Genomic DNA, 23019 nt, shown 5'->3' on the forward strand with positions numbered 1-23019 from the left:
ACAGGATCTTGAGATTTTTCTCTGGGGTTAGCAAGAGAAGGACCAGGGGCGTGAACAGTTGACTGGAAGGCAAGCAATGTACTATGTTTCCTCATTTTCCATCACAAAAGCCCTCTTGACTAGAAGGTGTAACGAGACTATCAAATAGACATTTTTCCATCTTCTTTCTCCATATAGAAAGCGGTCATCTGCCACAGATGTCTTTTAGCCCAATGGTCATGAGGAAAATTTCAAAGGAAAAGAAAAAGTGATTGTTACTCCCTCACAAACTTAATTTGAGTCAGATCTTGAATGCTGCATTGATTGAAAAGCTGAGGCAAAAAAAATAAACGTGAAAAATGGAGTTTCATTCGTTAAAGGGGGAAAATCCCCGACCACACAGCAGTCTAATCTAAAAAATCAAATAAGATCCTGAAATGCAAAGAATAATAATCTGAGGGAGAAATATGGCTGGGTTTTCAGTTTGGGGCAAGATAACAATAAAGAAAACTAGCCTGTGTCTGTTCCATTTTTCCAGCAGCCAAATGTCACAGTTTGGAAAACTCCCCACTGGCTCCAACTTACATTTTTTTCTTGCAAGAAAAATAATTTCGCCCCAAAGTCTAGGATTGGTTTGTTCAACTTCCTTTGTTTAAAAAAATAATAAAAATAGACATCCCCCTCTTCAGGGAGGCAAAAGCAGCAGGCCATTCTGATGGGAGGGTGAAAAAATGAAGGTACCAAAATTTTCTGAGATTATTCTTTGTTTTCAGAAGCTTTTGAGTGGCATGAACAGATTAGATCATAGAAAAGCAGCATGGTATGGTGGAACAAGCACGGGATTGGGAGTCAGAAGAGCCTGGGTTATAGTCCCAGCTCTGCCACTTGTCTGCTGTGTGACCTTGGACAAGTCACTTTACTTCTCTGTGCCTCAGTTACCTCATCTTTAAAATGGGGATTAAGACTCTGAGCACTATGTGGGACATGAACTATGTCCAACCGGATTAGCATGTATCTACCCCAGTTCTTAGTACAGTGTTGGCACATACTAATTGCTTAACGAATACCATTTTTTTTTTAAAAAAAGCAAGAACTCCAAATTCTTGACATTGGGGAGGAGTCTTTTGATTCCTTCTTTAACTTAATGTCTCCCAGCTGCTACTGCCTGGCTCTGTTTTAGACTCCCTACTGTTTCCTTACCATGACCATCACTATAATCAAAAGGAGGATTTTTGCTGCTAGCCCTCCTCACCAAACCCCATCAGCCTTCTGGCAGGTGGCAGAATTAAAGGACAAAGTATATGGTTCTTCCTCCAAGTACAGGAGAGCTGGTTATACTGGGAATTCTCAACAAAAATAATAATGATAACTACGATATTTGTTAAGCACTTACTCTTTGCCAAGCACTGTATTAAGGGCTGGGTTAGAAACAAGATAATCAGGTCCCACTTGGGCCTCACAGGAGAGTAGGAGGGAGAACAGATAGCCTCCATTTTTGCAGATGAAGGAATTGAAGCACCTAGAAGTTAAGTAACTTGCCCAGGTAAATGGGAGAACTGGAATTAATAATAACGATGGCATTTGTTAAGCACTTACTATGTGGAAAGCACTGTTCTAAGCGCTGGGGAGGTAACAAGGTGATCAGGTTGTCCCACAGGGGGCCCACAGTCTTAATTCCCATTTTACAGATGAGGTAACTGAGGCCCAGAGAAGTTAAGTGACTTGCCCAAAGTCACACAGCTGACAGTTGGCGGAGCTGGGATTTGAACCCATGACCTCTGACTCCAAAGCCCGTGCTTTTTCCTCTGAGACACACTGCTTTTCAATTAGAACCCAGGTCCCAGGTCCTCTGATTCCCAGGCCATATGCATCTCCAGACAAAAAGCTTCCTTTCTCAGCACCAGGGCCTTTGGGGATAGGCAAAGTTCTGTTTGTTTTTCAGTAGTCAATCAATCAATCGTATTTATTGAGCGCTTACTGTGTGCAGAGCACTGTACTAAGCGCTCGGGAAGTACAAGTTGGCAACATATAGAGACAGTCCCTACCCAACAGTGGGCTCACAGTCTAAAAGGGGGAGACAGAGAACAAAACCAAACATACTAACAAAATAAAATAAATAGAATAGATATGTACAAGCAAAATAAATAAATAAATAGAGTAATAAATATGTACAAACATATATACATATATACAGGTGCTGTGGGGAAGGGAAGGAGGTAAGATGAGGGGGATGGAGAGGGGGACGAGGGAAGCCAAGTAAATAAAATTAAATAACTAAAGCCACAAATCATTTAGCTGTCAGGATCCTTGACGAGCTACAAAAACAGTAGAATAAGATTTTTTAGCTTCGTCCTCCATAGCTTTTGGACATCAGGTGGGACTCTTTTGATGGACAGGTGCCATTTTGGAGAATTTGAGGATTTCAGGTTTTTGACAATTTGACTTGTTTTGATTTTGCTTCATCATTAAGACTTTCTTGAATAATAAAATGACAGTTTCTGTAGTCCGTGGTCAGTTTCTGCAGAGCTGTGGATTCAACATGCTGATTTATAAAATTCTTTCATTCATATTGAGCGCTTACTGTGTGCAGAGCACTGTACTAAGCGCCTGGGAAGTACAAGTCGGCAACATATAGGGACGGTCCCTACCCAACAACGGGCTCACAGTCTAGAAGAGGGAGACAGACAACAAAAGGAAGCATGGAGACTGGTGAATTAAGTTGTAACCATGGGTCCAAAAGCTATATAAGCCTTTCAAAATGCATACAGTTCAGCCGAGACCAAATGTATGCTATCGAGACAGTGATTAAGTTTGTATCCTTGTTGAAACACTGGCCTCACTATTCTTAAGGGAAATGCTTACATGAACGACTCTTTGTTTTTCCGTTACAAAAATGTATTTTTTTTTGTTGTTGTTTTTTTTACTCAACTGATAGCAAAAGAAAACAAGTTCACTTTGTCTCTTTCCAGCCGGCGGGTAAGATCCAGAAGCATCAGGCCGTCCTCCGGCCGAACCCGTGGTGCCCTTGGAGGTTTAAAGAGTCTCCCAGACTCTGTCGGGAGCGAACACTCATCCTGTTTTCTCTGTGGTTTGGGATTTCTGCAGGATCTGTCCTACAAGGATCGGCACTGGCACGAATCCTGCTTTCACTGCTTCCAGTGCAAGAGCTCTCTGGTGGACAAGCCTTTCGCGGCCAAAGAGGAGCACCTACTCTGTACTGAGTGCTATTCCAGCGAGTACTCTTCCAAATGCAACGGGTGCCAGAAGACTATAATGCCAGGTCAGGACCGTCTTCTTTCTGCTCACGGGGGCCGGGAGAGAAAGGGCCTGGGTTCGGGAGTGGGGAATGCAGCTTTTCACTGCTGCTTTTGGCGTGCAAGTGTCTCCGGGGGGATTTCCCTGTGGCGGAAGTTCAGAGAAGAAAACCCCTGAGAAGGAGCTTTAACGGTAATAATAATAATAATTGTGGTATTTGTTGAGTGCTAACTTTGGGCCAGGCGCCGTACGAAGCGCTGGAGTGGCTGCAAGGAAACCGGGTTGGACACGGTCCCTGTCCTGCGTGGGGCTCCGAGTCTCGAACTCCGTTTTACAGACGAGGAAACCGAGGTCCAGAGAAGTGAAGTGACTTGCCCAAGGTCACGCAGCAGACGAGTTTTTAGACTGTGAGCCCACTGTTGGGTAGGGACTGTCTCTATATGTTGCCAATGTGTACTTCCCAAGCGCTTAGTACAGTGCTCTGCACATAGTAAGCGCTCGATAAATACGATTGATGATGAGTGGCAGAGGCGGGATTAGAACCCAGGTCCTCCTGAGGCAATATTGCTTTAATTTATATTATTATTGTATTAAGTACTGTTCTGAGCATTGGGGTAGATGTGAATTAATCAGGCTAGGTCAATCAATTAATCACATTTATTGAGCTCTTACTAGGCGCCAAGCACTGTACTAAGCACTTGGGAGAATTCAGTGTACAAGAGTTGGTATACACATTCTGTGCCCACAGCAAGTACTCTGTAGAGGAGGATGTCTAGAGTCAGATGCAGTCCCTGTCCCACAGGGGACTCACAGTCTAAGTTGAAGGGAGACCAGGTATTAGATCCCCATTTTACAGATGAGCGAACCGAGGCACAGAAAAGTTAAATGGCTTTCATTCAATCATATTTATTCATTCATTCAATTGTATTTATTGAGCGCTTACTGTGTACAGAGCATTGTACTAAACACTTGAGAAGTCCAAGTTGGCAACGTATAGAGACGGTCCCTACCCAACAGTGGGCTCACAGTCTAGAAGGGGGAGTTAAGCGCTTACTATGTGCCAAGCACTGTTCTAAGCTGCTGGGGGGGGTTACAAGGTGATCGGGTTGTCCCACGTGGGGCTCACAGTCTTCATCCCCATTTTACAGATGAGGGAACTGAGGCTCAGAGAAGCGAAGTGACTTGTCCAAGGTCACACAGCAGACATGTGGCGGAGCCGGGATTCGAACCCATGACCTCTGACTCCCAAGCCCGGGCTCTTTCCACTGAGCCAGGCTGCTGTGCACGCAGTAAGCGCTCAATAAATGAGGATGATGGTATTTAATTAATTAATAATGACATTTATTAAGCGCTTACTCTGTGCAGAGCACTGTACTAAGCCTTTAGCACAGTACTAAGCCTTGCCCAAGGTCGCGCAGGAGGCAAGTACAGAGGCAGGATTAGAACCCGGGTCCTCTGTCCCAGGCCTGTGCTCTTTCCATTAGGCCCCGCGGCTTTAACTTGATAAATAAAATGTTGGCCAGCCTTAACTCTCAGCCTCCACCGGCCATTCCCCAGAAGATTAGTTGTCTTGGAATCAGGACATTGGACTAATCCAAATCATTCGCCTTCCCAGGAAAATATCTTTCAATCAATCAGTGGTATTTACTGAGTGCCTGGTGTGTGTAAGGCACTGTACTAAGCGCCTGGAAGAGTATAATGCAAGAATAGATAGACATGATTTGTGAACCAACACTTTTACATCTATCTCAGATAAGAGGCAGCGTGGCATAGTGGATGGAGTACGGGCCTGGGAGTTAGAAGGGCATGGGTTCTAATCCTGCCTCTGCCACTTGTCTGCTGTGTGACCTTGGGCAACTCACTTAACTTCTCTGTGCCTCAGTTACCGCGTCTGTAAACTGGGGATCGAGACGGTGAGCCCCGCGTCGGACAGGGACCGTGTCCAACCCGATTAGCTCGTATCCGCCCCATCGCTTAGTACGGTGCCTGGAACTCAGTAAGCACTTAACAAATACCATAATTATTGTTAATTATTATAGGTCCATTTTGACCAGGGAGCAAATGAGCCAGGGACCCCAGACCCATTGATCTCACAGGGACCTCACGTGACCCCTCAGGGATCACCATCATCATCATCAATCGTATTTATTGAGCGCTTACTATGTGCAGAGCACTGTACTAAGCACTTGTCTGCTGAAAGCCGTGGAGGGGGTGGTGCGGGGACATTCTGGTTTACAAATAACCTCAGCAGGGTCATTGTGCTTTAACTCGGCCCTGTTGTTAAATATTAATAATAATAATGGCATTTTATTAAGTGCTTACTATGTGCAAAGCACTGTTCTAAGCGCTGGGGAGGTTACAAGGCGATCAGGTTGTCCCACGGGGGGCTCACAGTCTTCATCCCCATTGTACAGGTGAGGTCACTGAGGCCCAGAGAAGTGAAGTGACTTGCCCAAAGTCACCCAGCTGACAATTGGCAGAGCTGGGATTTGAACCCATGAACTCTGACTCCAAAGCCCGGGCTCTTTCCACTGAAGTCATTGTCAGTTCTCCCCCTCTAGACTGTAAGCTCATCGTGGGCAGGGAATTTGTCTACCATTGAGAAGCAGCATGGCTTAATGGCTAGAGCACAGGCCTGAGAATCAGAAGGACCTGGATTCTAATCCCAGCTCTGCCGCTTCTCTGCTGTGTGACCCCGGGCAACTCACCTAACTTCTCTGGGCTTCAGTTACCTCATCTGTAAAATGGGGATTAAGACTGTGAGCTCCACAGAGAAGCAGTGTTGGCTTAGTGGAAAGAGCCCGGGCTTGGAAGTCTGAGGTCATGGGTTCTAATCCCAGCTGTGCCACTTATCAGCTGTGTGACTTTGGGCAAGTACCTTAACTTCTCTGGGCCTCAGTTACCTCATCTTGTAAAATGGGGATTAAGACTGTGAGCCCCACGTGGGACAACCTGATTACCTTGTATCTACCCCAGTGCTTAGTACAGTGCTTGGCACATAGTAAGCGCTTAACAAATGCCATCATTACATATTTATTACTCTATTTATTTATTTATTTATTTATTTTGCTTGTACATTTCTATCCTATTTATTTTGTTTTGTTGGTATGTTTGGTTCTGTTCTCTGTCTCCCCCTTTTAGACTGTGAGCCCACTGTTGGGTAGGGACTGTCTCTATGTGTTGCCAATTTGTACTTCCCAAGCGCTTAGTACAGTGCTCTGCACATAGTAAGTGCTCATGGCTCAGTGGAAAGAGCCTGGGCTTTGGAGTCAGAGGTCATGGGTTCAAATCCTGGCTCCTCCACTTGTCAGCTGTGTGACTTTGGGCAAGTTACTTAACTTCTCTGGGCCTCAGTTACCTCATCTGGAAAATGGGGATTAAGACTGTGAGCCCCGTGTGGGACAACCTGATCACCTTGTAAACTCCCCAGCGCTTAGAACAGTGCTTTGCACATAGTAAGCGCTTAATAAATGTCATTATTATTATTATTAATAATAATAAATACGATTGATTGATTGATTATGTGGGACAGGGACCATGTCCAACCTGATTTGCCTGTAGTGCTTAGCACATAATAAGCGCTTAACCAATACCAACATTATTATTACTCTCCCAAGTGCTTAGTACAGTGGTCTGCACACAGTAAGTGCTCGATAAATACCACTGGTTGATTCTATTTATGTCACATGAAGAGATGGAGATTCCTCCGTGAGAATCTATACTTGGCAGGGAGGCAAATGCCCGGTCTCCCTCAGCAACCTTTACCTATTTACGACATTCTTCCTTCTGTGTCACCTAAATCTCTCATGCTGCTAAAATTGAAAACCGGCCCTGTGCTCTCCTTCCTGGGTTTGGGAGACAACGCACAGTTCTCTTCTGGGTGGGACCAGAAATTAAAAGTTTTAATTCAAGTGAATCCAGATGCTATAAAGAGCTGGGGGCGGGGAAGGTGGCAAAAAATGGGAAGGTATCACACCCCTGGAGAGACAGCAGGTATTAATCACCATCTTTCCTCATAGAAGTAACGTGTTAATTCACTTTGCATCTTGGTTTTAATAACTGTTTTCTAGGATTACACGCCTATCAAGCCTATATTTATATGAGGAGGAAATCTGATTTCAAACACCTTGGTAACTACTACTTTCCCAGTAGTAGTTAAATTACTCCTACTATAATAATAATAATAATGGCATTTGTTAAGCGCTTACTATGTGCAAAGCGCTGTTTTAAGCACTGGGGGGGATACAGTGTGATCAAGTTGTTCCACGTGGGGCTCACAGTCTTCATCCCCATTTTTACAGACGAGGGAACTGAGGCTCAGAGAAGCGAAGTGACTTGCCCAAGGTCACACAGCAGACTTGTGGTGGAGCCGGGATTCGAACCCGTGACCTCTGACTCCAAAGCCCGGGCTCTTTCTGCTGAGCCACGCTGCTTCTGAAAAATTTTATCTCAGCACTCTTAGGTGATCTATTCTAGACCCTCCTAGGTATTTACAATCTTTTTTTAAACTCTTATACCAGAGAGGGGATTAGAACCCAGGTCTCCAGCCTTTCAAGGCTGTTACTTTCCCTCTGAGCCACCACAGGCCTCACAAATAAATAGAGTAATAAATATGTACAAACATATATACAGGTATATAGATGTGTATATATATATATATATATATATATATATATATATATATGTACATATGTGTAAACAAGGTGAACAGGTTGTCCCATGGTGGGGGGCTCACAGTCTTCATCCCCATTTTCCAGATGAGGTAACTGAGGCCCAGAGAAGTGAAGTGACTTCCCCAAAGTCACACAGCTGACAGTAGTACTAGGCTTTTAGACTGTGAGCCCACTGTTGGATAGGGACTGTCTCTATGTGTTGCCAATTTGTACTTCCCAAGCGCTTAGTACAGTGCTCTGCACATAGTAAGCGCTCAATAAATACGATTGATTGATTGATTGATTTAAATCTAGGTGGGTAGGGCTAGACTGAATGTAAGTTGTTTGGAGAGATTTTTTTTTCCACCTTCAATTATGGGAGCTATCTAGGATTCTTTTAAAAATGAGAGTCAAAATAAATTTCTACGAGTTGCATAAAATTACGTTTTGGCCAGCTTTTAAAACTTTTTTAAATTGAATTTTCAATTACAGCCTTCCTCCCCTTTTAATAAACCTCTGTCGTTAAGCAAGCGGTCGGGGGGTTTACATTCATTTTGGTGGCTTGGGATTTTCAATTCAGATTCACATCGCCGTTTGATGAGCTCTGCTGTTATCATCGTTCTTATTTGTGTGGTGATGACTGTAGTGATCCCTGGGCAAAATCTGAAGGGAAGATAATCACTGCCTAAAATACCCCACGGTAATTGTAATCCCACGGACCAATGATGTCTACATCAAACAGCTCAGTCAGCAGCTGAGATTGTTCATTCATTCATTCATTCAATTGTATTTATTGAGCGCTTACTGTGTGCAGAGCACTGTACTAAGCACTTGGGAAGTACAAGTTGGCGATGGATGAAAAAGAGACTTTGGCCTTGTGGAGAGAGCACAGGCCTGGGAAGGAGAGGACCTGGGTTCTGATCTCAGCTCTGCCACTTGCCTGCTGTGTGACCTTGGGCAAGTCGCTTCACTTCACTGGGCCTCAGTTTCCCCAATTGAGAGAGATGGAAATCCAATACCCGTTCTCCCTTCTACTTGTCTGGGAGCCCCATGTGGGATAGGGACTGTATTCAGCCTGATTAACTTGTATTTACCCCCAGCACTTAGAACAGTGCTTGACATATAGTAAGCGCTTAGCAAATAACATTAAAAAGAGCAGTTAGAGGGGAGAAAGGAGAGGGGAGAAAAAACAGGATCTCACTTTATCTGGACAGATAATAATAGTAATAAAAATTATAGTGATTACTATGGGAGTCAGAAGGACCTGGGTTTTAATCCCGGCTCGGCCACGTGTCTGCTGTGTGACCTTGGGTGAGTCACTCTACTTCTCTGTGCCTCAGTTTCCTCGTCCGCAGAATGCAGATTCACTACCTCTTCTCCCTCCGACTTGGAGTCCTATGTGAGGCCCGATTACCTTGTATCTACAAGGTAATTGCAGATACAATGACCTTGCTTCTCTAAAAACAGAGAAGCAGCGTGGCTCAGTGGAAAGAGCACGGGCTTTGGAGTCAGAAGTCATGGGTTCGAATCCCGGCTTTGCCCCCTCTGCTGGGTGACCTCGGGCAAGTCACTTAACTTCTCTGAGCCTCAGTTACCTCATCTGTAGAATGGGGATTAAGACTGTGAGCCCCACGTGGGACAACCTGATCACCTTGTAACCTCCCCAGCGCTTAGAACAGTGCTCTGCACATAGTGAGTGCTTAATAAATGCTATTATTATTATTATTATTGCATAGCACCTAGTACAGCACGTGGCAGGGCACATAATAAGCGCTTAACAAATACCATTATTATTATTATTATTTCCCATGATGAGCCACCCTTCCTTTTAAGCCAACATGGCAGGCCACATTCAAGGTTGGAGGTGAAATAATGCCTGTCCTCCTCCAGATTCTGCCTTTCTCCTTCTCCCGGGTAGTTGCTGGGCTCCATAGTTGCCCGTGATTTATACTGTCCTTCGGCTCCAGAATCACACCACCTCACTGGGATATTCCACTTGTCCTGACCGTGAGGTTACCAGGGCCAATATTTGCTAGAGCACGCGCCGGGAAAAACATCGCCATCGAGGACTCAATGAGGGTCGGGGAGGGGCAGGAAAGGGCGGCTATTAAGGATTTTTCCTTGCCAGTCCAGAGGTTCATTTTTTTTTTATATATATATTTGTTGAGTGCTTATTTTATACCAGGCACTGTACTACCTGCTGGGGTAGATAATGTCCCACACAGGACTCACAAATAATAATCATAATGATGGTATTTGTTAAGCTCTTAGTGCTGGGGAGGTTACAAGGTGATCAGGTTGTCCCACGGGGGGCTCACAGTTTTAATCCCCATTTTATAGATGAGGTAACTGAGGCACAGAGAAGTTAAGTGACTTGCCCAAAGTCACACAGCTGACAGGTGGCGGAGCCGGGATTTGAACACATGACCTTAGACTCCAATCTTAGTCTTCATTTTACAGATGAGGTTACTGAGTCACAGAGAAGTTAAGTGACTTGTCCAAGGTCAGTCAGTCACACAGCTGACAGTTGGCGGAGCCAGGATTTGAACACGTGACCTCTGACTCCAATCTTAGTCTTCATTTTACAGATGAGGTAACTGAGTCACAGAGAAGTGAAGTGACTTGTCCAAGGTCAGTCAGTCTTATTTATTGGGTGTTTACTGAGTGCAGAGCACTGTACTAAGCACTTGGGAAAGTATGATGTAATATACAATACCATGGGAAGCAGCAAGGCATAGTGGAGAGAGCGTGGGCGTGTGAGTCAGGAGCTCATGGGTTTTAATCCTGGCTCTGCCACTTGTCTGCTGTGTGGCCTTGGGCAAGTCACTTCACTTCTCTGGGCCTCAGTTACCTCATCTGTAAAATGGTGATTGAGACTGTGAGCCCTATGTGGGACAGGGACTGTGTCTAACCCGGTTATCTTGTATCCACCCCAGTGCTTAGTACAGTTCCTGGCACATAGTAAGTGCTTAAGGAATATCATAATAATAATAATAATTTGTATATTACTATTGTTATCATTAGTAGTAGCAATATAGTAGACACATTCCCTGCCCACAACGAGTTTACAGTCTGGGGGGGATATAGACATTAATATTAATAAATAAAATGAGAGATATGTACATAAGTGCCATGGGGCTAGGAGAAGGGGATGAATAAAGGGAGCAAATCAGGGTGACACAGACGGGAGTGGGAGAAGAGAAAAGGAGGGCTTAGTCAGGGAAGGCCTGTTGGTGTAGATGTGCTTTAACAGGCCATGAAGGCTTTGAATCAATCCATCAATCAATCAGTCGTATTTATTGAGCGCTTACTGTGTGCAGAGCACTGTACTAAGCGCTTGGGAAATACAAGTCGGCAACAAATAGAGACAGTCCCTACCCAACAGTGGGCTCACAGTCTAGAAGGGGGAGACAGAGAACAAAACCAAACATACTAACAAAATAAAATAAATAGAATAGATATGTACAAGTAAGATAAATAGAGTGATAAATATGTACAAACATAAATATATACAGGTGCTGTGGGGAAGGGAAGGAGGTAAGATGGTGGGGATGGAGAGGGGGACGAGGGGGAGAGGAAGGAAGGGGCTCAGTCTGGGAAGGCCTCCTGGAGGAGGTGAGCTCTCAGTAGGCCCTTGAAGGGAGGAAGAGAGCTAGCTTTTGAAGGTAGGGAGAGTAATTGTCTATCAGATATAAGGAGGGAGGACTTCCCTGGCCAGAGGCAGGACATGGGCAAGAGGTTGGCAGTGAGATGGACGAGACTGAACTCCTTGTCTTCCCTCCCAAACCCTGCCCTCTCCCTGACTTTCCCATCACTGTTGACAGCGCTATCATCCTTCCCATCTCACAAGCCCGCAACCTGGGTGTCATCCTCGACTCTGCTCTCTCGTTCACCCCTCACATCCAAGCTGTCACCAAAACCCGCCGGTCTCAGCTCCGCAACATTGCCAAGATCCGCCCTTTCCTCTCCATCCAAACGGCTACCCTGCATGTTCAAGCTCTCATCCTATCCCGTCTGGATTACTGTATCAACCTCCTCTCTGATCTCCCATCCTCCCGTCTCTCCCCACTTCAGTCCATACTTCACGCCGCAGCCCGGATTGTCTTTGTCCAGAAGCGCTCTGGGCATGTTACTCCCCTCCTCAAAAATCTCCAGTGGCTACCAGTCAATCTGCGCATCAGGCAGAAACTCCTCACCCTGGGCTTCAAGGCTGTCCATCCCCTCGCCCCCTCCTACCTCACCTCCCTTCTCTCCTTCTGCAGCCCACCCCGCACCCTCCGCTCCTCTGCCACTAATCTCCTCACCGTGCCTCGTTCTCGCCTGTCCCGCCATCGACCCCCCAGCCCACATCATCCCCCTGGCCTGGAATGCCCTCCCTCTGCCCATCCGCCAAGCTAGCTCTCTTCCTCCCTTCAAGGCCCTGCTGAGAGCTCACCTCCTCCAGGAGGCCTTCCCAGACCGAGCCCCCTCCTTCCTCTCCCCCTCGTCCCCCTCTCCATTCCCCCATCTTACCTCCTTCCCTTCCCCACAGCACCTGTATATATGTATATATGTTTGTACGTATTTATTACCCTATTTATTTATTTTACTTGTACATATTTATTCTATTTATTTTATTCTGTTAATATGTTTTGTTCTCCGTCTCCCCCTTCTAGACTGTGAGCCCACTGTTGGGTAGGGACCGTCTCTATATGTTGCCAACTTGTACTTCCCAAGTGCTTAGTACAGTGCTCTGCACACAGTAAGCGCTCAATAAATACGATTGAATGAATGAATGAGATGGAGGTACAGTAAGAAGGTTAGCATTAGAGGAGTGAAGTGTGCTGTTTGGGTTGTAGTTGGAGAGTAGCAAGGTGAGGTAGGAGGGGGCAAGGTGATTAAGGGCTATAAAGCTGACGGTAAGGAGTTTTTGTTTGTTACGGAGGTGGATAGGCAACCACTGGAGGTTCTTGAGGAGTCGGGAAATGTGGCCTGAACGTATTTGTATTTCCCCCTTTTAGACTGTGAGCCCACTATTGGGTAGGGACTGTCTCTATATGTTGCCAACTTGTACTTCCCAAGCGCTTAGTACAGTGCTCTGCACACAGTAAGCGCTCAATAAATACGATTGATGATGATGATTTGTAGAAAAATGACCCGGGCAGCAGAGCGAAGTATGGATTGGGGTGGGGAGAGACTGGAGGCAGGGAGGTCAGCAAGGAGGCTGGCATAGTAATCAAGGCAGTCACACAGCAGACAAGTGGCAGAGCTGGGATTAGAACCCACGTGCTTTTGACTCCAGGTCCATGCTCATTCCTCTAGGCCACTCTGCTTCTGCTCCTTAATCCACTTTAGCCAGGACCTCTTAATCCCAGGTTCAAGGAGTCATGCACAGAATGTGTCCTTTGCTGGTGGACGTGGGTGGATGAATTGGGTTTGGCAGCCCTAGCAAGGGCTGTGGGCAATTACATTCATTCATTCATTCGTCTTTATTGAGCGCTTACTGTGTGCACAGCACTGGACTAAGTGCTTGGGAAGTACAAGTTGGCAACATATAGAGACGGTCCCTACCCAACAATGGGCTCACAGTCTAGAAGGGGGAATTACATCAACCCTGTCCATGTATCAAAGCTTGTCAGTAAAGCAAGCATGAGAACATACTGAGCGTTTACTGTGTGCAGAGTACGGTACTAAACGCCTGGGAGAGTACAATATAACAATCAATCAGTCATATTTATTGAGCGCTTACTGTGTGCAGAGCACTGTACAAAGTGCTTGGGAAGTACAAGTTGGCAACATATAGAGACAGTCCCTACCCAACAGTGGGCTCACAGTGTAGAAGGGGGAGACAGAGAACAAAACCAAACATATTAACAAAATAAAATAAATAGAATAGATATGTACAAGTAAAATAAATAAATAGAGTAATAAATATGTACAAACATATATACATATCTTTTAGACTGTGAGACCACTGTTGGGTAGGGACTGTCTCTATATGTTGCCAATTGTACTTCCCAAGTGCTTAGTACAGTGCTCTGCACACAGTAAGCGCTCAATAAATATGATTGATGATATACAGGTGCAGTGCGGAAGGGAAGGAGGTAAGACGGGGGAATCGAGAGGGGATGAGGGGGAGAGGAAGGAAGGGGCTCAGTCTGGGAAGGCCTCCTGGAGGAGGTGAGCTCTCAGTAGGGCCTTGAAGGGAGGAAGAGAGCTAGCTTGGCGGATGGGCAGAGGGAGGGCATTCCAGGCCCGGGGGATGACGTGGGCCGGGGGTCGACGGTGGGACAGGCGAGAACGAGGCACAGTGAGGAGATTAGCGGCAGAGGAGCGGAGGGTGCAGGCTGGGCTGGAGAAGGAGAGAAGGGAGGTGAGGTAGGAGGGGGCGAGGTGATGGAGAGCCTTGAAGCCCAGGGTGAGGAGTTTCTGCCTGATGTGCAGATTGATTGGTAGCCACTGGAGATTTTTGAGGAGGGGAGTAACATGCCCAGAGCGTTTCTGGACAAAGACAATAACAGACAATAACAGACACATTCCCTGCCCATGAACAGCTAAGGACTGTAATTAGTGTAATTAGTGAGAACCCCAGACGTACCCACAATCCATTTCCTCCCCTCCAATTCTGGTGGAATCATTATTTATTTCCCACTGTAAGCAAGGTTCTTCATTCTGCCCATTGGGGCCTTACCCAGAATGGAGAAGTGGCTGTCCAGGAGTGCCAGCCCCACACAGGCAAGGGAACAGTCAGCATGGCCTAGAGAGAAGCAGCCTGGCCTAATGGAAAGAGCCCAGAACTGGGAGTTAGAGGACCTGGGTTCTAATCCTGGCTCCGCCACTTGTGTCATATGTGATGCTGAGGAAACCACTTCCCTGTGCCTCAGTTACTTCATCTGTAAAATGGAGATTGATCCTACTCCTTCCTTATTTAGACTGTGAGCCCCATGTGGGTCAGGGATTGTGCCTAGTCTGATTATCTTGTATCTACACCCCAGCGCTTAGAGCAGTGCATGACACATAGTAAGCAGCGTGGCTCAGTGGAAAGAGCCCGGGCTTTGGAGTCAGAGGCCATGGGTTCAAGTCCCGGCTCCGCCACTTGTCAGCTGTGTGACTTTGGGCAAGTCACTTCACTTCTCTGGGCCTCAGTTCCCTCATCTGTAGAATGGGGATGAAGACTGTGAGCCCCTCGTGGGACAACCTGATTACCTTGTATCTACCCCAGCACTTAGAACAGTGCTTTGCACATAGTAAGCGCTTAGCAAATACCAACATTATTGTTATTATTAACAAGTAACCATAAAGATGGGGGAGGACCCCATGGGGTTGGCACTGCAGAGGTTAAGCTTTGGGGGCTGGGTTGGGAGCTGTAATTATCCTGCCCTGAGCACTGGAGCCAATTTATCATTGCTACTTATTGAGCACTTACTACGTGCAAAGTATTGTACTCGGCACTGTCATTCATTCAGTGATATTTATTAAGCACTTACTGTGTGCAGAGCACTGTATTAAGCACTTGGAAAAGTACAATGTAACGATAGACACATTCCCTGCGTGCAACGAGTGTACAGTCTAGAGGGCGAGACAGATTTTAATATAAATAGATAAATTGTAGATATGTATATGAGTGCTGTGGGACTAGGAGAGGGGATGAATAAAGGGAGCAAGTCAAGGTGACGCAGAAGGGAGTGGGAGAAGAGGAAAGGAGGGCTTAGGGAATGCCTCTTGGAGGAGAGGGAATGCCTCTTGGAGGGGATAAATAAAGGAATAAAGGTCTTAGTCAGGGAATGCCTCTTGTTAAGTCTTTGAAGCAGGGCAGAGTACAATACAATAGAGTTGGTTAACATGATCCCTGCCCTCAAGGAGCTTACTACCTAGTTGAAATATTGTCTTACATTATTGAGTCATCTCTGACACTTAGCAACTCCGTGGACACATCTCAGAACACCCCACTCTCCATCTGCAGTTGCTTCGGAAGTGTATCCATAGAGTTTTCTTGGTAAAAAATACAGAAGTGGTTTACCACTGCCCCTTCCGCTCAGTAAACTTGATTCTCCTCCCTCGCCTCTCTTCCGTGCTGCTGCTGCCCAGTACAGGTGAGTTTTGACTTGTAGCAGATTGCCTTCCACTCGCTAGCCACTGCCCAAGCTGGGAATGGAGTGGGTAGGCCTCTGCTTGACTCTCCGTTCCGTAGTCGAGACTGGTAGAAAATCGGAAACTTTCTGAGCGCGATCCTCAGAGGGGCCTAGTAGGGGAGACGGACATTGAAATGAATTGCTTATTGGGAAGCCAGATGAGAGACGGGATCTGCTGTAGTTTTGCCCTCAAGAAACTCACCCTTGCGCTCGGGCTGGACGGTCTCCAAGGGCTCTGCTGGATGGGTGATAGCCGAAATGGAAATCGGGAAATTCTTGTGTTTCTCGCCCCTGTGGACAGGCACCCGGAAGATGGAATATAAGGGCAGCAGCTGGCATGAGACCTGCTTCAGTTGCCACCGCTGCCAGCAGCCCATTGGCACCAAGAGTTTCATTCCCAAAGACAATCAGAACTTCTGCGTGCCCTGCTACGAGAAGCAGTTTGCCATGCAGTGTGTCCAGTGCAAGAAGGTACCAGGGTCGACGCCGTTCGACATTGCTTTTCGTTCATTCAATCGTATTTATTGAGCGCTTACTGTCTGCAGAGCACTGTACGAAGCGCTTGGGAAGTACAAGTTGGCAACGTATAGAGACGGTTCCTACCCAGCAACGGGCTCGCAGTCTAGAAGGGGGAGATAGACAACAAAACATGTGGACAGGTGTCCAGTTGTCAGAACAAATAGAATTAAAGCTAAATGCACATCATTAACAAAATAAATAGAATAGTAAATACGTACAAGTAAAATAAATAGAGTAATAAATCTGTACAAACATATATACAGGTGCTGCGGGGAGGGGTAGGGCGGGGGGGATGGGGAGGAGGAGAGGAAAAAGGGGGCTCAGTCTGGGTCTAGGTCCCTAAATGTGTTTATTATTAAAAATGAATCGAATGGTTGAATTGGGCATGGATTTTCTCTCTCTCTCTCTCTCTCTTTTTCATTTTCCTCTCCATCAGCCCCTAGGCTGTCTTGCTTATCTACCTACTCGCTTGAGTTTTTCTTTTTCCCTCTCTCAGAACATCTGTTTCTCACTCTGTCTCTCTCTTGGTATCTCCTACTGCCTTTGATCTATCTCTTCGCTTGGGAGTCTCAGTTTCTGTGCCTTTTTGTTACGGGCAGTCGTCTAGACTGTTAGCTCTTTGGGGGCAGGGAATGTGCTTACCAACTCTTGTATTGTTCTATTCTACTCTCCCAAGCGCTTAGTACAGTGATCTGCACACAGTAAGCACTTAATAAATGCGATTGATTAATTGGCTGTGACTTTCTGTTCATTTCCTTGTTGTTTTGCTTAGCAGTCCCTGTCTCTTTGCCTCTACCTATGTCTCTTGCCCAAGGTCACACACGAAGCGGAGCTGGGATTACAACCCAGGTTCTCCTGACTCCCGGGCCCGCCGCATGGCATAGACAGAGCCCAGACTTGGGAGTCAGATGGATCCAGGTTCTAATTCCGGCCCTGCCACTCGTCTGCTGTGTGACCTTGGGAAAGTCACCTCGCTTCTCTGTGCCTCACTTACCTCATTTGTAAAACGGGGATTAAGACCGTGAGCCCCGTGTGGAACATGGACTGTTTTCAACCTGATTAGCTTGTATCTACCCCAGCGCTGAGTAAAGTGTTTGGCACATAGAGAGCACTTAACGGTGCCATTAAAAAAGATAAAAATCCTCTGCCCACCGAGGAGCCCCTCTCCTGATTGCCGTGTTCTTTGCTGGGTCTTCCTGCTGCCGTTACCTGCCATGTTGTTGCATTGTGCCTTTAAGTATTTGTTCTGCCCTTTCTGCCTCACTTTAATTCATTCAGTAATTTATTAAGTGCTTACTGGGTGCAAAGCACTGTACTAAGCAGGTGTGTTTCAGATGATTACGTAGAGGCCCGGAAAAACGTAGTAGCCCTTTGGGCTAGGTAGATCGTCGTCCAGGTAAGAAAGCTACACAATTTTGAAATTGCGTTAGTGGGGAAGGCCTGGCAATGATCTGCGAACGTCCGCCGTCTCGGTCTGCCACAGTCACGGATCTGCCAGAGTCCCTGGAGAGAGGGCCCTTTCCCCGGCTGGGGTGATCAGCTTTCTCCTTGCTGGACAGTCGTTCATTCAGTCGCATTTATTGAGCACTTACTGTGTGCAGAGCACTGTACTGAGCACTTGGGAGTGTAGAAAATAACAATAAACAGACCCGTTCCCTGCCCACAACATGCGTCTAGAGGCTCCCAGTGGGAGAGTCTTTATTGGCAGGACTCCAGGAGGTGACCGGGAGCTATATCAGCTGAGGATTCCCAGCTCCCCGCACCCCCGTGATCTTGTTTTTCTTGGGTACGGGCGATCCCTCTCCCTCCAGAACTTGGGGCTGGCGTGACGCTGGGCTTGGCAGTCCGTTTGGGCTGTGCTGGAGGCGATGTGCTCAGTTTCCGGGGCTTTGTTTGCCAACTTGTACTTCCCAAGCGCTTAGTACAGTGCTTTGCACACAGTAAGCGCTCAATAAATACGATTGATTGATTGATTTGTTTGACAAAGGTGAAAGTCATGTCCTCTGTGACCGAGGGTAGTCTGCTTGGCCCAGGCCTGAGTCAGTCAGTCAGTCCTGGTATAGTGCCCTCTCCCAAGTGCTTAGTACAGTGTTTCGCACACAGTGAGCACTCAGTAAATAAGCACAGCGTAGTTGATAGAGCACTGGCCTGGCATGGGTTCTAATCCCAGCTCCGTCACTTTTCTGCTGGGTGACCTCGGGTAGGTCACTTCACTTCTCTGGGCCTCAGGTACCCCATCTTTAAAATGGGGATTAAGACTGTGAGCCCCATGTGGGACAGGGACTGTGTCCCACCCAATTTGCTTGTATCTACCCCAGCGCTTAGTACAGTGCCTGGCACATAGTAAGCACTTAATAAATACCATTAAAAATATAGTGACTCAATAGTATTTATTATTATTATTGATAATAATCAGTAATAATTGTGGTATTTGTTAAGGGTTACTATGTGCCAGGCTCTGTTTTAAGCACTGGGGTGGATCCAGGCTAATTAGGTTGGACACAGTCCATGTCCCTGAGCCCCTTCATTCCTCTCCCCCTCGTCCCCCTCTCCATCCCCCCCATCTTACCTCCTTCCCTTCCCCACAGCACCTGTATATATGTATATATGTTTGTACATATTTATTACTCTATTTATTTATTTTACTTGTACATATCTACTCCATTTGCTTTATTTTGTTAGTATGTTTGGTTTTGTTCTCTGTCTCCCCCTTTTAGACTGTGAGCCCAATGTTGGGTAGGGACTGTCTCTCTATGTTGCCAATTTGTACTTCCCAAGCGCTCAGTACAGTGCTCTGCACATAGTAAGCGCTCAATAAATACGATTGATGATGATGATGATGATGATGAGGGAACTGAGGCACAGAGAAGTTAAATGCTTGGATGAGTGCAGTATAACAGAATCGGTAGACACATTCTCTGCCCACAACAAGCTTATGGTCTAGAGGGGGAGACAGACATTAATATAAATGATTTATAATATATAATCATTTAGGACAGAAGGTCTGTTGGAACCATCATGGGGTTGGAAGTTAAGAGGCCTGCCGTTTGGCCTTGGGCAAGCTCACTCCGCTTCTCTGTGCCTCAATTTCTTCATCTCTAAAAAGGGGATAAAACACCTGTCTTCTCTCCCCCTCTTAGACTGTGAACCCCGAGTGGGACAGGGACTGTGTCCAATCTGATTATCGTGAATCTACCCCGGCGCTTAGCACATCCTGAGTGTTTAATAAATACGATGATGATCATAGGACGCAGACCCTGCATCCACCCCTGAGTGACCCCCAAAGCTGCATTTATGGGAGAACACCAGCATCAAGGAGCAGAGTAGGCGCCTGATGAACGTTCTTTATTTTCCGTAACAGGCCATCACCACAGGAGGAGTCACGTATCGGGAACAGCCTTGGCACAAAGAGTGCTTTGTCTGCACCGGGTGCAAGAAGCAGCTGTCTGGGCAGCGCTTCACATCCCGCGATGAGTTTGCATACTGCCTGAACTGCTTCTGCAACCTGTATGCCAAGAAATGCGCCGGATGTACCAATCCCATCAGCGGTAGGTGTTCGGTGGGCATTAAAAATGGAATGTCTATTTCAGACCACTGCTTAGGCACGGAATGTCTATTTCAGAACAGTGGTTTGGCCGACCCGATCTTAATTGAACATCTGGTTTTTTTCCACATGTCATGATTTTCAGGTTTCGAAGAGTGAGGAATGTTTATTTCGTAAGGGGGACGGACGCTTGATCACAGTCCTAGTTACCTACTAAATGTGATTTTCTTTTGATTTTTGATTCCTCAAAAATCTCCAGTGGCTACCAATCAATCTGCGCATCAGGCAGAAACTCCTCACCCTGGGCTTCAAGGCTGTCCATCACCTCGCCCCCTCCTACCTCACCTCCCTTCTCTCCTTCTCCAGCTCAGCCCGCACCCTCCTCTCCTCCGCCGCTAATCTCCTCACCGTGCCTCGTTCTCCCCTGTCCCGCCGTCGACCCCCGGGCCACGTCATCCCCCGGGCCTGGAATGCCCTCCCTCTGCCCATCCGCCAAGCTAGCTCTCTTCCTCCCTTCAAGGCCCTACTGAGAGCTCACCTCCTCCAGGAGGCCTTCCCACATTGAGCCCCCTCCTTCCTCTCCCCCTCACCCCCCTCTCCATCCCCCCATCTTACCTCCTTCCCTTCCCCACAGCACCTGTATATATGTATATATGTTTGTACATATTTATTACTCTATTTATTTTACTTGTACATATCTATTCTATTTATTTTATTTTGTTAGTATGTTTGGTTTTGTTCTCTGTCTCCCCCTTTTAGACTGTGAGCCCACTGTTGGGTAGGGACTGTCTCTATATGTTGCCAATTTGTACTTCCCAAGCGCTTAGTACAGTGCTCTGCACATAGTAAGCGCTCAATAAATACGATTGATGATGATGATGATGATGATTTCCTCCCAAAGTGACTAGTGGCTTGTGGGTTACTTCTAGTAATTCCTTATCAAGAGAATGGTTGAATGCACTTCCCAAACCCCTTCCCCTCAACCATCACAAACACAGACACACACATTCTCTCCTTCTCTTTTTCTCTCCCTCTCTGTCTCTTTCTCTCTCTCTTTCACTGTCCAGTGCCTGGCACATAGTAAATGCTTAACAAATAGCATAAAAAAATCCATTTGTGTCTGTGTTAACATTTGGGGACCTGCTACTGGTTCTTTTTGTTGCAGTTCAGCCCCCAAAGGATATAAACTGAGTTTGTGGTGGTTTGAGCTTTGGATTAGCTTAGCTTAGGAGGCCTTCCCAGACTGAGCCCCCTCTTTTCCCTCCCCATAGCACCTGTATATATGTATATATGTTTGTACGTATTTATTACTCTATTTATTTATTTTACTTGTACATATTCTATTTATTTTATTTTGTTACTATGTTCTGTTTTGTTGTCTGTCTGCCCCTTCTAGACTGTGAGCCCACTGTTGGGTAGGGACTGTCTCTATATGTTGCCAACGTGTACTTCCCAAGCGCTTAGTACAGTGCTCTGCACACAGTAAGCGCTCAATAAATACGATTGAATGAATGGATGATACTTCCTTGTAATTATAAATGATTACTTCCTTCCCTTTTAGACTGTGAGCCCACTGTTGGGTAGGGACTGTCTCTATATCTTGCCAACTTGTACTTCCCAAGGGCTTAGTACAGTGTGCACACAGTAAGCGCTCAATAAATTGATTGATTCCTTGTGTATAACCCATGAATGTACCTGATTGACAGCCGCTCCTCTAGATTATGTTGGCTCCAGTGCCTCTCTCCCAACCCTTTTCCCTCTCCCACCCCTCCCCCTGCGATTTATCATGCCCCCAACGTCCCTGGACCTTGAGGTTGGCTTGAGTCTGCTCAGATTAGCAGTGGGAACAGGCCTGGGGAGATAGGGCTTAGAACAGTGCTTTGCACATAGTACCCGCTTAACAAATACCATCATCATTATTATTATGGGGGGCATAGTGGAAAATCCTGAAATGGAATCTGCCCCTTGGGTGGATATGCTAGCGTTTGGAGCTAGGCACTGTTTGATTCCTAGCTGCAGCAGGGTTGGCATGATCTACCTGGCAGAAACCCTGCCAACCCAAGGTTGGTGCTTTTAGGTCTCCTTTCCTTGGGCAGATTCAAGCCCCAGGTGTTTTATTTTAACCAAAAAAAAAATGGCATACCAAAAGCACTCTTGCTGTAGGTTGACACAGCCTATGTCTAAGGAAGGCAGAGAATTTGAACCAAGAGTCCAGGATGTATTTTTACTACAAACTGAGATCCCAGCCAGCAACTGCTTTTTCCTTGCTGACAAACTGCCCTTTCACCAGTGACTCATTCATCCATTACTCCTCCGGTCACTTCAAAACCCTCTGGCCTTTTGGTCAGCGGAACACATTTTCCACTCCAAAAGGGATTCATGTGCTGAATTGCCATCCAGTTACCCCCAGCAACACACGGGCGAACACAAACAGGAGACTTCAGGTCATGATCCTATGGGATGGTAGGAGAAGTCATACCGAGGTAGTGAGTGTGTTTAGCTGGATTAAACACACTGAAGGATGTGTTTTATTACCCCAGCTGTTCACGGTATCCCTCATTGTGCAATTAAAAATAAGGTCCAGAGTGGACAAGGAAAAGCCAGAACAGTTGTTCACCAAATCCCACATCACCAGGACAGAGAGATACCTTTGAATCTTGAAAGTGGCAGGCTCAAAATCAATCAATCGCATTTATTGAGTGCTTACTGTGTGCAGAGCACTGTACTAAGCACTTGGGAAGTACAAGTTGGCAACATATAGAGACAGTCCCTACCCAACAGTGGGCTCACAGTCTAAAAGGGGGAGATGGAGAACAAAACCAAACATACTTACAAAGTAAAATAAATAGAATAGATATGTACAACTAAATTAAATAGAGTAATAAATATGTACAAACATATATACATATATACAGGTGCTGTGGGGAAGGGAAGGAGGTAAGATGAGGGGGATGGAGAG

At 46.3% G+C, this 23019-nt stretch overlaps 1 protein-coding gene across 2 annotated transcripts in view; it reads left to right on the plus strand.

Moving 5' to 3' along the window:
- Nucleotides 1-23019, plus strand: part of FHL2 (four and a half LIM domains 2) — a 122170-nt gene that overhangs the window by 93737 nt on the left and 5414 nt on the right. For both annotated transcript variants that reach the window (XM_038761000.1, XM_038761005.1), the window contains exons 4-6: nt 3085-3259; nt 16299-16468; nt 19878-20064. In XM_038761000.1, the coding sequence (XP_038616928.1) occupies nt 3085-3259; nt 16299-16468; nt 19878-20064 (532 nt within the window). The remainder of the gene's footprint in view (nt 1-3084; nt 3260-16298; nt 16469-19877; nt 20065-23019) is intronic.

This window comes from Tachyglossus aculeatus, chromosome 2 (genome assembly GCF_015852505.1).
Source record: "Tachyglossus aculeatus isolate mTacAcu1 chromosome 2, mTacAcu1.pri, whole genome shotgun sequence".
Lineage (NCBI taxonomy): Eukaryota > Metazoa > Chordata > Mammalia > Monotremata > Tachyglossidae > Tachyglossus > Tachyglossus aculeatus.